General features: G+C 36.3%; 2 protein-coding genes across 4 annotated transcripts in view; one reads left to right on the top strand and one right to left on the bottom strand.

Moving 5' to 3' along the window:
* Positions 1 to 4,714: 4,714 nt before the first annotated feature.
* On the bottom strand, positions 4,715 to 6,050 carry LOC107221713 (protein OPI10 homolog). Its single transcript, XM_015660810.2, has 3 exons — positions 5,910 to 6,050; positions 5,567 to 5,696; positions 4,715 to 5,481 (listed from the first exon to the last, which is right to left on the bottom strand). The coding sequence occupies exons 1-3, from the start codon at positions 5,937 to 5,939 to the stop codon at positions 5,051 to 5,053; spliced, it is 591 nt and encodes a 196-aa protein (XP_015516296.2). The 5' UTR covers positions 5,940 to 6,050; the 3' UTR covers positions 4,715 to 5,050.
* A 6,322-nt stretch (positions 6,051 to 12,372) lies between these two features.
* Positions 12,373 to 17,007, top strand: part of LOC107221704 (blastoderm-specific protein 25D) — a 37,149-nt gene continuing 32,514 nt past the window's right edge. Inside the window, exons 1-2 of one of the 3 annotated variants that reach the window (XM_046733113.1) lie at positions 12,373 to 12,619; positions 15,557 to 15,621. The gene's annotated coding sequence lies outside the window, so the exon portion shown is untranslated. Of the gene's footprint in view, positions 12,620 to 15,535; positions 15,622 to 17,007 lie in introns of all 3 variants that reach the window. The other 2 variants (XM_046733115.1, XM_046733114.1) reach the window with 2 other exon arrangements.

Here is a 17,007-nt window from a genome sequence, read left to right as displayed (position 1 = left end):
TCTCTCTCTCTTCAAATATTACCCCTCCCCTCTCCGCGGTACTGAGCTATCGAGCATATGCCCGAGGTATAGCGCATTAATGATTTCGAGGCGTGTTAATCACGCCAGGCGCCCAACAAAACTTCGCGATATTGTTTTTAGATCCAGGGTACATCGTGGACGCCAAATTATTGTGCACGCGGTAAGTTCTCGGTCATTTTCTCCGAGTGACCGAGGAGCGGGAAAACTCACAATATATATATATATATTATATGCAAGAAGGCGCTAATCGTGACACTCGAACTTAGTACGGCATTGTTAGCGACTATGTGCGCATTGTAAGCATGGGCGGGCCTTGCGCACCTTCGATTTCTGCAAGTGTGATGCGTTTCCGGTCCCACGTGGTTGCAATTACCGAGGTCCTAGTGTAGTATCAAAGGCCGTGGTACGCATGCGGAAATTGATTGTGCGATAGCTAATTTTTGTCCCGTGTTCATTGCCATCGTAACTTGCGGCCAAAAAAAATTAGCCGTCGCAGAATCAATTTCCGCATGTGTACCGGCGTGTTGGTCGAAATCGTGGAGGATTAGTGGAAATTATACAAATTGTTCTTACATTCAATTAAACCCCCTTTGTAAAATTTGGGAGCGATTGTCTGAATCATACTGGAGTTATTTTATATACAATTTTTTGTGATTCTACATTGAACCTGACAATTTCCCATAAGGATCAATTCCAAATCACGAAAAATTAAAAGTAATGTAACTCTGGTATGGTTCAGATAATCGCGTTCAAATTTTACACAGGTGTTCAAAGTAAAAACAACCTGCCTAATTTTCATCGACCTAGACCAATTTCGACCTAGACGCCTGCATACCCTTAATAGGTAACACCGCTCTAAGATTTTGGATTTTTTTTGCTTTAACAATATTTTCGGTCCATAAAAACAATACCCTGTTGATCCCGCAGCGAAAAATTTCTTTTAAAAGGTTCAATTCTCAACTTTGGCACAGTGCCTCGAATTGCGCGCTGAGTACTCTTAAATCTTTAAACGCATTTTTCTCGAAAACACTTTATTCAAACTGAGAAGACAGATTACTTGAACACCATTGCATGGATCGATTTGAAATTTTGCCAGTAGTTTCACAATTACATTATCTATCGAAGTGCGGAGCCATTTAAAAAAATTTAATATTAACTTTTTTTATCAATCATTTACTGCTTATTTCTAGCCAATAATGGATTCATTTTTTCAAAATGCACCATTTTTGCAAAATTCGATATAAAAAAAAACCCCACGTGGTTCCATAGGCAATAGTATACAAAGCGTGTTTATGTTAACTGTGGACAGACTTCTAGGGTGTGTAGAGGCTGTCTAGGGAAGCATTTTGAGGTAAGACAACCATGGTCGGAAATTCATCCTAATGGCTGTGGAGGGCTTTGAGGAATTTGATACCCCGCGCTTATTCGTAATGTAATGAATCAGATGTGATTACTTTTGACACAACCTTTAATTCAGCTGCAGGCAACAGTACAAAGTTCTTGAGTGAAATCAACAAAACGATAAGCTTAAAAAAACGATAAACAATCAGAAAAATTACAAAACAATTGTTTGTAATTCGGAATATGTAAAATTCGTTATGTGTCACAGGTGGTCACTCTACATACTGTGACCATGCACACTTGAGCTTTTCGTTTTCCATAACTGTTTGAAATTCTGTTTATAAGCACCGAAAATTGTTTTGTTATTTTTTATTACCAATTTTATTGTTTTGTTGACTTCACACAAGAATTTTGTACTGTTATCTACGGCGGAATAAAACATTGTGTCAAAAGCGATCACGTCTGATTCATCAGACGATGAACAAGCGCGCGGTAATAAATCCTTCAAAGCCCTTCACAGCTGTTAGGATGAGTTTCCAACCATGGGAGTCTTGCCTCCAAATGCTTGCTTAGACAGCCCCTACACACTCTAGAAGTCTGACCAAAGTTAACATCAACACCCAGTAGATTATAAAAATTTTTGTTCCAGCTCTCATACTGTACGAGATATCCGTCCGTCCTCTCTGAAAGGAGTTTAAAAAAAAAGTGATTTCAAAGATTAGCTCTATCTCCGCCATTTTGCATCAAAATGATAATACATTTTTTTCACACTCCAATTATATGTGTTAAATAAATCCTCGGAAAAGAAATCCTGTTCCTTTTTCCATACTCCTAAAATAAATTGTCAAAGTTAGGCCTTTTTTCGACCGTTAGAGTGGTGCTATCCCTTTACTCGACTGATCTCGACGAACGACTGTATACAAGATCGTGGTATACCTGATGATTTTGTTCGATCGGTAAAAGCTATAATTGGCAACGATGAACAATTAGCAGCTAGATATTTCAACCAATGGAATTTCATCCTCAGTGTTTTGTTTAATACGACTTTTATTTCATTTGGGTAAAAAACGATTCGCGGTAATCTTTCATCAGAAATTTAAGGTATCATAGTCTCCTTTTGTATAGTTACAGTTTTCGCACTTGCACTTTTCAACGTTTCTTTTCATAATTTATACTTGCTAATGGGGAGCTGAACAGCTGGATGGACTGAACTGTTTGAATTCCGAATCAAGAACAGACAAAAAACTGTTTAAATAGTTGTCAGTAATGTTATTTGCGTCGATGACGGCAAACATGAATCCATCATTTCTACAATCTAACAGAAATGAACCTGAACAAATTTGGCTAAAATTTGATTTGGATTACATATATGTATATGTATATATATATATATATATATACCTATATATACATATATAAATACGTCAATATTAAAATCGACCAGGGCACCCCGTAATCCAAATCAAATTTTACCCAAATGGGTACGTCCAATATTTTTCGACCACAGCCTGCGGGCTTGGGTCAGCGATTCGGCTGCTGATTTTTTTCAAGAAAGTAGGTTATAAAAAAAGACAATTCTCCAAATTTGAGCTTAATATAAGAAAATCTGGTGGCTATAGAAATTTTTGAAGTTTTTAATAATTCAATTCTTTAGTTATTTTCACGATTTTTTCATGGGAGCTCTATGGGACTTAAAGACTCGAATCAAACGGCATTCCCCTTTTCTGACCTTGTATTTTTAAGAAAAACATAGTTTTTTACTCCAAAGCAAAATCCAGTTTAATTAGGACCCTTTTCATGAACTACTATTTTAGCAAAATTTCGCATAACTTTGAAACGCTGCCAAGTCAAGAATTTTCCAAGTAGACGGCCAATCGACGGCTCAAATTTTTCGTCTAGGTATACTTTATCACTACCCACACGAATTATTATTAATATATTATTAATATATTATTAATATATATATGTAGTATATCACCAAATATCTAAATCCATATATAGCAAATGTGAAAAAGGGTTTAACAACCCCATTCTATATGCAATTTTGAACAAAAACATTAACACATTTTCATTTGACAGAGAAATAAAGAAATGGCATGGATTCTACGAAATCGCAATAGGGAATTTGTAGAATTATGTACGATAGTAAATTCGTAAATGGTTTGCCTGTTCTTTGTGTTATCGCGAAAAACATCACCCCGCAAAAAAAAAATGCTCTACTCAAAAGCACCTTTTATCACACATGCACTTGTTGCCTAGCATTTTTGAAGGTGTATTGTATGTGTGGGTTTATGTGTGCAAGCACACGTGCTTTGTGTGTATAGCAACCAAGGTGTACCAGAACTATATTGTGTGTCACGTAAACTATACTTTGGTTCATTCTAGTACCTATACCAGCGGCTCGCCATAAAATACCTGTCCAATTATAGTATTGGGTGAAGATGATCCATTAAACTTTCCAAGCTTCTTCCGATTACGGGATGGCAAATTTCTGAACATTTCAATAATTATTTCGTGTAACCTAAATTACAGTGGAATGGATTGACCACCATAGACAAAATTTAGTGATACATGAAATATTCAGTAGTTATGTGTATTCAAACATTTAACGATCTAAACTGAACTTTTTTTAAAAAATGCAAAGCTTTTTATCATCCAGCTAATTATTCAAATCTTATATTTTTGGATATTTTTTGTTTACTGTAAAGATCTCTATAGATTATCAAAAAAATTTTCATAAACAGTCATCTATAGAGTGGATCAAAATAGACTAATTTCAATACGATTCCATAGTTGTTCATCAAGATTTGAATTTTACGCTACAACTATACTAAATCGTAAGACTATTTGAATGATTTTCAGACCATTTATGAACATCTGGTCAGTGAATAAAATAAGCATAAAAGCAGTCGAATTAGATTGAAAACACCAAAATTTCTAGAATTTATTTCTATTCTACAGGGTGTTTCAGAACAATAATTTCAATCTCTAAGAGGTTATAGGGGTTGTCCAGACAAGAAATTTCGTCCGAACTACCTGTGGTTGGAGCAACATCATTCTGGCTGTAAATGGGATCATGCCGACTATGGGTGATTTACGAAAAATTTCTCATCTTGGCAATCCCTATAACCTTGCACTGTTTGATACTGCTATTCTGAAACACCCTGTATAATAGGTTTCATTGGTATTATGTAATCGATGTTTAAGTCATGTTCATAATCATTGCCGGAAGTCACATTGCTGGAGATTTTTTGAATAATTATCTCTTTCTTCGTAACCCTTGATTGATAAGATCTAGCTAATTAATCCTTACGATGTTTCTTTCTAAATGATAACACACACAAATCGAATGCTATTTTCACGATTGCTTTCCAAACCCATTTAGAAGTACAGAATATAAAATTTACCCTATAATTATGTATGCGTGTAATCTAATAAGTCTGCTGTTGGGTATAACAATTAGAGGAGGAGACAATATCAAGATTACCATCTATCCGTATCAAGTTGACAATTAAATCACCATTATTAAACTTGTTGACTTAGTAAATAGGACTTTATAAATTACAGAAATTTTTGTCACAGCAATTTCTTCAAGCATACTAAGTAGATTTGTAGTGATTGCTCATACACAAGGATAAATGCAGATAGTTGAGGCATTCGTTGGAATAATGTAACATTTTCACATGGATCAAGCTTTCCAGAAATTTGGATTTTGCTCCAATCTTCGTAGGAACGTAGTGTACCAATTTTGCATAATAGAAAGAGGTACAAAATTTTCAGAAGGGTTCGGTAACATTTGCTGCTGTGTCACAGAGAAACTTGAAACATAGTTGAAAAAGTGTGCTAGCATTTTCTGGCTGAATGTAGTCATTGCATTACTTGTTTCTTCCGCAACAGCGGCACTCTGTTGTTCTATTATACTGAGGGGCTCAATAGATATACCAATTTGAGCGTCATGCGAAATTTTTTCAACTCCAAACATCGTTTGATTGATATTTTCAAATTCGTGGTTTTTCTTGAGGTTTGAAATTTTGAAGATTGCCGATGGTTTTGCATTCGAGATAAATCCAAGATTCTGCCAATTTGGCGGAGCATTTGGATCTGGCCAGCTGAAGTATACTGAAAATGACAAATTTTAGTGACATCAAATTATACAACTAATTGAATCTTTGATTGGCCTTACTTGATGTATTAACCAACTTACCAGCTCCGCCTAATCCATCAGGAAATGACACTGTGCCAGTAAGAAATATGACAACATGATTAACATTGTCCGCGTCGGGAATAGTGATAACATATTGTGTTTCGCCCACTTGTTGGAAGTCTGTTTGTACCTATAAAAATTAAGTTTTCAATGAAAGTACAATTTTGTCATTTATTATCGTCACCGATAATCATGCTATCGTAATTCATAAGAATTTTGGATGATTTCAATGACAAATTTCTAACTAATAAAAAGTTAGGGTCGATTAATTGTCAAAGTTGGATTTTTCAACTTGACACATAGCATTTCCAAGGTTGGATTCCAAGGTTAAAGTGCTACTTACCAATCTTCCGGATACAATTAGTCCGAACATGATTACAGTTTATTAGACGAATAATGTAGAACAGTAAACAACATTTAAGGGATAACCTAACTGTCACGCTAGTACTGTATACATTTGTTACTCTACCGGTAAACTTTTACGCAGCAAATACACGCAACTTCGCCCTACAAGCCTAGATGAAAAGCTAATAGTTGATATCGTGGTTGATACCCGCGTGACGATACTTTCCGAGGATTAATTTACGCGTCCACTATGCATCGTTCCACGAATCCTAACTGGACAAAGAAGCATAAACTCCGCTTTTTTTTCTTTTTTTCCTTGGGTGTATTCCGAAATATACTTCCAATACTGCCGACCGTGACGTCACGCAGTCAACTGCGAACTGCGTTCCGTTTTCACGCGGCCATCTCTCAAGCAGAGTTGAGTAGGGAGATCTTCAACGCTCGGCTTTTCGTGATACCAGCTAGGTTGGAGCGTCGACGTGACACCTAGGTGGCCACGCACCGAAGGTAGCCCACAATCGTGTATATATAGATATACTCGGTCGCTCGAGCAAGTGGTTGCCAATCGCATCCTTGTCCCCGCTCGCACAGATATTTCCAGGAATGCAAGAATTGGGATTTTTTTTGTTTCAGTTATGAATGTCAGCGAATAAAAGTATTTCCAGATTTGATAAATTTTGGATTCAATTAGCGGACGCTGAACCAAAATAATGAACCATTCCCAGCCCGAATACTTCTTTTTTTTTTAATAAATATTATTTTTTTATTGATATGAAAATATGTGACGCCTGGTGTTCTCGAATATTTGTACACGCAGTCTATGGAAAAATATACGAAGCCAGCTCGATAACATTTATGCAAAATGTGCAATGGGCAAGTGGTTGGGGGAAATTTTATTTTTTCCGAACTGAATCTTCCAGAGAACCATCAGAGAGTTCCGAGCAAGCTCCATAAACATATTAAGCAAACGCGCGTTTTTTTTTTTTTTTAAATTCAATCCCGGCTTTTTTTTTGTATTTTCGGAGAGAAAAAACAAATGAAAGAAAGAAAATTTCGAGAGCCGGTGAATTTTTTCCTTCTTTCCTTTTGCTTTTTTTTTACTGAACCCACCTTTTTTGTAGTGGTGGTAACCCAGAAGAGAACAAATAATTGACACAATAAAATTCCGAGAGTGAATTAATTTGTTCCCCGTTTTTTTACTTACCCCCGCCCCTTTTTTATTTCGGGTAGCTCAGAAGAGAGAAAATAAATGAAAGTGAGAGTGGACCGATTTTTTTTTCCTTACATTTTCTTTTATTTGATATTTTTACTTAATCCCGCTTTCTTTTTTGTATTTTTGATTACCGAGAAGAGAAAAAAGGAATGAAAAAAAACAATTCCGAGAGTGTGTAGATTTTTTCCCATTTTTCTTTTTTTTTTGTTTCTTTATTTGGTAACCCGGAAGGGAAAAATTTCAGCTATCTCTCTCGCAATCATGTGTTGGCTGATCAATCCTCGTGTGCTCTTAGAAGAGAACATATATACAGGGTGTCCCAATTTAACGTACGCAGCTTTTGGAAGAAGTTGACTTGGATACAAGAGCACGAATGTGGTTCCAACAAGATAGAGCACCTCCTCATTATCACTGAATTGTGACGAATTATCTGCAGGCTACCTACGGTGGTAATTGGATTGGTCGAGGAGGTCCAGTTGAGTGGCCACCAAGATCGCCGGATCTGATATCGCCTGATTTTTTCCTGTGGGGATTCCTTAAAGGTGTCGTTTACCGGGAGCCTCCAACGACTAGGGTTGACATGATGAATAGAATTACTAAAGCGTGCAGAGCTATTCCAAGGGCAATCCTTTTGAAAACGGTGCAGAGCTTCGAAAAGCGAGTGAGAGCATGTATTGCTCTTGATGGTGGTATTTTTGAACATCTGTAGTCACCCTACTGATGCTCCGACATATCACACATATCACAGAGAAAGTTTGGAGTAATAAAATATTTGTTTTTTGGTTCTATCTCACGAACTATTCATTTGAAAAAAAACATGTTCTGAGAAAATTGTAAATTTTTGAACGAAGAATATTTTAGTTGAAAGAAAAATGCATGATTCAATTTAAAAAACTGGTGTATTCACCACAGCATCACCAAAAAAAAAATCTTCATGTGTCCCCCTCTGAACCGAACAACAGGACACATTTTCCAACTGAAACGTTAGTTCGGCTGAAAACGTAAATAGAATTAGCTCAATAAAGAGAATTTCACTTAAAGATAACTAGTCATTCGTTTTGGAGTATTGGCCTCAGACGTGCTTTCGTTATTTTTAGCGATATTCGTATATAGGGAAGTGCGATAATTAAACCATGTGACGGGGTACGAAATACCACGTCACAGCGAATACCACGCGTGTCTGGACCCCCTCCCCCCCCCCCCGCCCCCCGGCCCCGCTGCCACTGTTGATAAGATCGCAACAAACGTAGTGGCGACTAGTGAACACAAAAATTGCTTCAATAAACGACATACCCCCTCCAATGGAGTTTCCAGACCTGTATATAATGTAACATCCGACCGGAACGTCCGTATGTTTTATCGACTATTATTACTGCATGTTACTTTTATCAACTAACCAAACTCGAAGTACGAGAATCTTGTAACCGTAAGGAATTAAAACAACTGTCTAACTATTTGGAATATCCCTAGATGGAAATAACTATGACATTCACTAACCAAAGCTTAAAAACCATGTTACGAGATCTTCGCACTACAAAGAGCTATAATATTATTATACGTTATTATATATCACTATCATATTAACACCATAATTAACTAACACGATTATATCCAATTATTATATAGCACTCGACAATGCCATTTGTGTATTCGGAGCTGAGAGCTATACTATAAGCAACTTACGCTATAACATATAGCCTGGAGTATAGAAGACTGTAAAACCATAGATAAATGTATAACCTATATAATGTAAAGATAGCACTGCTGCAATAATCCATAAAACCAGAGACTGCAAAACCTTCAAAACCGTGAATACTAAATTATCCAGCATGAACTATACCTTCCTCCGCAACGCCGTATTGTAGGCAACACGCGCAACGTTTTGAAGGCAATGCAGATCTCCAATGTGGAGCCATACAGAGCTTCATCTAGAGAACACATTAGGAAACTTACCGACGAAACGATTGAAGGTAAATCAACTCACAATAAACTCAAAGATGCATACGTGGCAACGCCCAATGACATGCAACCAACAAACATAAGAAAAACGTTCTAGAAGCTTCCAAACCGATTTATATCAATATTAGAATTAATAATTACAGAAGAGAATTATATACGAAAGCACACATGTAAACCTGCTCTAAAACTATGGATTATCAAATTGTTAAATACCCTAAATCTGTTAAGATAATTATAACACAAACACCTAAGAATATTCGCAGCAGCGCTATCCTAAAATGTTAAGCAAATAGCAACTATGTCTCATAAACAATCGCTATTGTACTCCAGGTGAATAACGACAGTAATCAATTATAATACATATGCAATTTTATATAGATACACGCTATAAAACTAACAAACGACGAGAAACCAATATGACATATAGACTTTGTAACGAACAGGATAGTAAGAATATTAAGAAGTAAACAGGAACTAGAATTCAGCGCATCGTGACCCCGAAAATGCACACGGCACTAACATGAAACATGAGTCACCACTCGTGCATACGTACTGCCATTACCATATTAGGAAATAGCTGCCGAAAGCACGCCAGAGGGGGGGAAGAAGCACGGTAGCCGAGGGGCCAAGGGGGGCTTGCGCCCCAACAACAAAGCCCACGCAGAATGGAAAATTACAGAACAACGACCCCGCACCTACAACACCGCACCAGTGCAGCGTTATACCATATGTAAAAACTTGCAATATAGTAATAGCTAAAGAACTAAGATCACAGGCGCGCATGCGGCGAAGATGTCGTGCCCTAATTAGAATTCCTAGAAAAAGTGGGAGGTGCGCAAAATGTGACAAAATCTAAAGAAGGGGATCGTTCTGCGCAACGATCAACCCCTATAAAAACGGCAACCGATCATCAGATCGTCCTCTTGGTTTCTACCACCAGATTCGTCATCTTGTTCCAGTACAGTCTCACGGTAAAACCCTTTTTCCTTTTGCATTTAAACTTTTCATACAACGTTACTCTGACCAAAAGTCCAGCGAGCTTTCAGCTCCATTTTGTCATATTAATTTAAGATCTTACACTAAGTAACTCCGTTTTTGTGACTTGAAATATTGAACTTATAAAATAAATCCAAGTTAATCAAAGTATCCAAATATATTAGAATCAGTTATTCCGTTAAATCCTCTCACCAATCTACGCTGCAAGTCATCATATCCAGAGTATTCTCAAGAGGTAAGCCAATTAACTAAATCTTTTATCCAACAATTACTCCTTCCTCGGTTCGTTCGATTAGAGCGACAGAATGCCCGTTGTCCGGTGTGTTTCAATACTTTATCGGTAATTGGTGACCCAAACTACTGATGTGAGTTTAACTGTAGCTGTGTGAATGATTCCGGTGTCTAACATATGGAAATTTCCACCAGGTACCGTTCCGACGCCGTGACGTCACAATAAGACCGTGCTTACGACTACTTGCGTGGCTAGGTATACGGCTAGCTTTCCAAAGAGAGAGAGATAGCTCGGCGGTGAAGTGATGCCTCTCCTGGTTTTATTGTGTCGTCGTTAGTGTCCCTCGCCACTGTAGCGCTAGTAGTCACTTGGATAGAGATTCTGTAATAAAAGCATACACAGGCCGTGTTCGTAAATTGACTGCCTGTACTAAAAATTCCCTAGGACAGAGACAGAGCTGTCCATGAACTCGGCAGCGCAAAAGAGATAAAAGATTGCTGACAGTACTGTGAGTCAATTTTCGAACACGGCCAAAGGTGACAGGCCGTGGTGACAGGTGACTACTAGTGTTATTATAATCTTTTTTATACTATTGTTATTATAATATTTTTTATAATATTGTTATTATAACCTTTTTCACCTGTTGCTACTTCTTTTTCATTTGTTCAGAACTTTTTTATTAGATAGAGAGACTTGGTTCTTGTGCATAGACACATGTAGATTTAATAAATGACACCAATACTTATTGTAACAAGCCTAGTATAACGATAATAAACGTATGATCTGATTTGTTTAATTACGATGTGTGTTAATAAACAACCTATTCCCTCAATCCACCTTGCACCCACCCGACACGTTTCGACAGACTCTTTGATTCGGACTTGGAAAAATTTAGTCGTCGATACGCGGAAACTGAAACCCGACACGTTCCGACAGACTCGATAACTTGGACTTAGAAAAATGTAGGGTCGTCGAGCCGCTGTAACGGAAACCGGACACGTTCCGACAGACTGGACAATCTGGACTAAAAACTTGAAAATAATCGAGACGCGGGAGTGGAAACCGGACACGTTCCGATAGACTCGACGATTTGGACTTAAAAACTTGAGAATAGTAAGGGCGCGGAAACAGAAACCGAACACGTTCCAACAGACTCGATGATTTGGACTTTAAAAAATTTCCGACGTCGAGCCGCGTGTCGACTTCGTTCACGACAGGTCCGACTAGGATCCGTACACCATCTTCTATCCTTGTCTAGCGTATTCCGGACCGCTTCGGAAATTGTATCTGAAATGTGTCGATTCAGACATAGATCAGACACATTTCTGTCGGATACCGTTAGCAGGGAAGTGATTGATTCAAGTGCGGCAATCGCGCCTACTGCCTCATGCATAATTTACGAACCCTATAGCCACACTAACGACAGCGCAGTCTTCCGGCGAGGTCCTGAGACATTCACCCTGGCCAAGGTTTGGGATCAAGCACGGTAGCGTAGCTGGCCCTCCATATATATATTGCTCCGTGGCGCTAATGACAATTAATTAAATAACATGATAACCGCATGCGACACCGCAGAACAGACGAAACTATATCATGACGTTATCTCTCTTGGCTTGGGTGAGTTCCGAAATTATTTGGCAGCGCTAAAAATTTCGATAGCACCGGGAGCTCTTGCCGGGAGGTAATATCCGGAACGCACACTTAGGGTGCTATTTCATGTGCAGTAAAAAGCAGCAGTGGTTTAGTAACTTACTAGTTTTCACTAGCATCAGTCTGGTAATTTTATGCAGCAGCAACGCTGCTCATGAAATAGGTCGTGGCTTCTTGTGATCTTGTGGCTTGTCGCTCGAGAAACTGAACAGCGAGCAGCAGAAACTTGCGCCTGAAGTGATAGGGGAAAACTGCTGCTGCTGCTGCTTTTTACTGCTCATGAAATAGCACCCTCATAGTTCAGTGGTTGGTTACAGTTGGCAATGGAAATTTTCAGAACGCCTGTTGGCTGCAGCTGAATCGTACATTTGATTTCAGAACGCAGAAATTGCATTTAGTTGTGTAGTTTTGATCGTCGCCGTGTACGGCTAGAAGCTTCTTGAGTATGTAATACGTGCCCAGTTGCTGGTGTATGACTTGCCGTTCTATTCCGATCTGCGTACTTTTTAAGATCACTCTGTCTAATCGAACAGAAAGATGTTTCCAACTAAATAATGTTTATAATTATCCAACTCGTGTAGCCAGTGTTGATAGTTTTAATGTGATGTATCGTGTGCAAGATAGCAGTAATTGATGTGATTACCATACAGCGCTGCAAGTGAGTTTTATTCGAATATAGTAACATCTTGTTAATTCATTTTGACATTTGTGAATTGCTGTACACAAGGTGTCTAGTTTTCACGTCACAAGACTCGCGCACTTTCCATTAATTCATACAAAGATAAACTTCGTCTTGATAAAGCCACACACCCTCTAGTTAAACAAATTTCACATTTTTATCTTATTTATAACATGGACGGAAAGAGTAGCGGACCAAAACTTCACCTCGATGTTTCTCCAGTCGAAATTATAGCTCACTGTACGTCTATAACATATAATTAGCGTTAGAAAAACTTGAATAGTTACACAATACGCTCATGAAGGATTGGCCTTTTTATCTTCCATAATTCCGATACACCAAATGCACAATTTACCAATTATTTTTGATTAAATCGTACATCCAATAAAACATTTCGTTTCATCATCACCTTGTAAGTTGCTTAGGTCTGACATATGCATCTTATAGACAGTACCTGATCAATGAATTATCAACACTACATATTTGTGAATTATATTCGTGTTTACTCTAAAAGTTGAAGTCACAAGAATGAAACGCAGATGTACAACTCAAAGCATCTTATCTATTCGTTTTGATCACCAATTTCACAACAGGTGTTAAATATTTTTTTTTTTCACACAGTTGAATGCAAATATTCAAAACGATGTACCTTGAAAGTAATAAACTTCAGCGCAATGTTTTAACAGCCGCCTTTCTGCATTCAAGAGATGACAATTAAAGATGTATTGTTCTCCACTACTCCAGATGTGCAAAATATGTACAGCTTGTTAAATATAGAAGAAATACAGAAATTTCTAAATTTTGAAGAAAAATTAACAATCATCCTGTTTAACATAATTAACTATTTTTTTTTTTACTCCCTATGTTTGCAAAGCAGGTGTTTTGTCAAACACTGAAACGCAATGCATTTCTGTTAAAAGAGTTTCTCGACTTTTACTAGTAATGGATCAACTGTTTTGGTGTCCAGGTCAATAATAATAATAGTCAAATTTGACACTTCAGCCCTAATGAGGGAGGCCCGTCTAGCAACTGGAATACAGTTTATTCAATACAGTCCCTGTTGTATATGTTTTTGCCCTATGCATAATAATTGTTGGTATTGAATAAATGTATTCGAATTTTCACCCTCATTACGGCCGAAACGTCAAATTTAACTGTTTTTACTGCTGACCTTGAATATCAAAAAAGCTAATGCAGTGTAATGCATTTCTCTCTTTTGCCATGTCAGCAATGATAGCATGAACGAAAATCTAAGCAAGTATCTGCACATCCTGTTTATTGCCAATGGATCTTTATTTACTCACTTTCATACCGTTGTTGAGAATCGAATGAGAAAATAGTATGATAATCATATAGGCAGTAATGTCATATGAAACATGTGCGTTCATAGATATTACATTCGTCACCAATTTCACGATACTTTATTTCAATGCAAAGCGCAAACTTGAGGCGTACCATGTAACATTATGTTAATTTATTATTGGTCCTACTACAAAAACAAATTAGTTTTGCAAAACTGATTTTGCGTGTAATAAGAAAAATATTGCATTGTATTTATTAATTTTTTTTACGACAGGTAATCACAACACTCAATTCCGTTCATCCACAAATTCACCCACGGCTACAAATTATACATTTGTGAAACTTGATTGCGTAATGCAATTGCATTATCAGCATGCGCATGTGCTTTCAATGTTGCGTTCGTGGTTGGAATTATTCATATAATATTCCTTCTTTACTTTTTCTCTCTATATCCATTTCTCAATCAGTCTAGGAGGTTGATTGGCCAACATTCGATATTTAGTTAATTATATAATATTACGGGACAGATGTAAACTGAGTACTTTTTAAATTGTTGTATTTGTAGCTCTGAAAAATATAAAAATGCAAAGTACCGGAATTGTAAACAAAAGCTTCGATCATAATGTGTCACTTCAAATTATTTTACAATGGTTATTAGATTTGATATATTAGATTCGTTTCATTTCACCCTACGATGATTCACTTTATTCAGGAGACCATTCTGTACAATGCGCTGAACAGGTTTTCTTTTTTTTTTTCAGTATTCAATTCAATATTATCATTTCTTGATTATAAGCAATATATTGGTACGGTGTTATAAAATTCAATATTTAATTAAATGAATATTAAAGGAAGTGATTCGGTGAATTTTCTTTTGAAAGTAGTCTTTCAAGAAACTAAGCCATGATAGATTGAAATCAAATGAATATACTAGAATTTGAACGATTTTGAAGTTATTTGAAACGAAGTCCACAATTAGATATGTACAATTTTTCACAACTCCAGTATTTTTTATTTCTATTCTTTGAAAGAAATATTTACAGCTTACGGACATATTAATTTGATAAATAACTCAATGTACTGTTATCTAGTATACCAATCTTAAAAAAAGATATCAACTTTTAATCAATCAACCTCCGTAATAAATGTTCGTATAGATGTGTTTAAATATTCGCTTAGTTATTTGTGATCAGAACTATGATCACACCAATTCACCGACTTCTTGTAAAATTTTTTGTTGGATAATTTATCTGGAATAGATGAAAGTTTATTTATATCCTCTGTTAAGCTGGTTATGAATTCAATATCTTGATGTTGTTTAAATATGTTTTAGTTGTGAAAATGAAAAAAAGGGGAAAAAATACCTATAGAATAGAAGAGAAGAAAAATATAATAAAAATAGATACTGCTGATATTCAATTGTTTGTTTACTACTTCATCTCGAAGCAAATGAATCAAAAAAGCTGCCTTTTAATCGATAAGCACATAGTTGAAAGTACTCAAAACTCATAAGGAACTAAAATCTTGTTCTGCAATAACTATTAACTTTGTTAAAATCGATCGATTAACAAGAATTGACTAATTTCATTACAGGATATTGTCTTCTATTTACAGATTATTATAAGCTAATAAACCTGTGGATTTGGAGGCACAGCAAAGAGAAGGTCTCTTAGACTGTGGTGAGTGAACTTCTTTTTGAATGTTTGTCATTTCTTTTTTTCTTCAACGATGTAAAACTCGTTAACATTTTTTCATCAAATCTATTCATACACTTGAGTCCAAAAACACTGTGTACCAATACTTAATATCACTTAGACGAATCGTCATAACATTCTTAAACTTACTCGTAGCAAGTGACAAACACAGTAATTAAAGAAACACGAGGTTGAAGTTAGTAATGTTATTATAACGAAAACTTGGCGAAAAAATACTATTTTCTTAATTTTACAATGTTTTTTAAGGAGCTAAGATTTCGAAACATAAATGTATTTTGTTTTATTGTGGTTTACCGAATTTCAGATAAAAAATTCTAAAATCGCCAAATAACGGTCTATTCTCAGCATAAATCATTACGATGACATTACTAACTTCAACGTGATAAAGAAATAACATCACAGGAATTTCTTCTCAATGTATTGAAGAGTGAAATGATGTTTTAATACCTAAATCTCCTTCGATGTACCCACACCTTGTTATCATGTATGATTCTATCCATATTCAAAGCTTATTATATGTTAAATATTGTAGCCAGGATGGAAACGAAATAAATGTTCCACGCTTTTCATTTATTTCTTGCACAAAGTATTCACTTTATTATATTATTATTATTATTCTGATATTAAAGATTTACACGGATTCGCATCACGCCTCTTCCCAGACTTTCTGCGTCTCTCGCTCCTCTTCCTATCTCTTGTGTTGTTCTCTACCCTTGACCTTTTTCTCCTGTTTACATACCTTACTTAGCTGGGAAACGCTGTGTACGCGCATACTACACAGCATACTAAATCACTCATATTTCCACATTATATAATACGCGAATTTTATTACAATTTCACTCGTAATAATATAATGAATATTTTACGAATATATTGCGATATTGATTATTCGAAATTCTTGTCATGCCATTTCCTAGACCAGGAAAGCGTTTTTTCATTTAAAAAACGAACAGCAATTTTTACACAGATTACTGATATCTCTCCAGTCTCCTGGACATCCTTAAATAATTATATAGGAGTGCAACTTACTTTGAGCACAGAAAGCCTTTTATGCTGGTCCAAAGTACTTTTTATCAAACATGAACCACTCCTTAATCTGCGAAGTTGATTACTATGAATATATTAGTATTTTGAATTTGAAACGTCGAATGATAAATTTTCGCATAAAATTGAGTTTCTAGTTTTATAATTTAAACTGCTTTGGTCATGGATTTCGTTCGATGGACACTTTTGTAGAAAATTTTATTTGCTATAAAATGCTTTCAGGATCAAATTCAAATCATTTAATCATTCGGGCCTGAGGACAGCAATTGCACCACATCGTTGTTCTAAACTCAGAAAATCAACAAA

The sequence above is a fragment of the Neodiprion lecontei genome, chromosome 2 (genome assembly GCF_021901455.1).
Source record: "Neodiprion lecontei isolate iyNeoLeco1 chromosome 2, iyNeoLeco1.1, whole genome shotgun sequence".
NCBI classification, from domain to species: domain Eukaryota; kingdom Metazoa; phylum Arthropoda; class Insecta; order Hymenoptera; family Diprionidae; genus Neodiprion; species Neodiprion lecontei.
The sequence above is the reverse complement of the archived record's forward strand: the minus strand, read 5'-3'. Positions and strand labels throughout refer to the sequence as shown.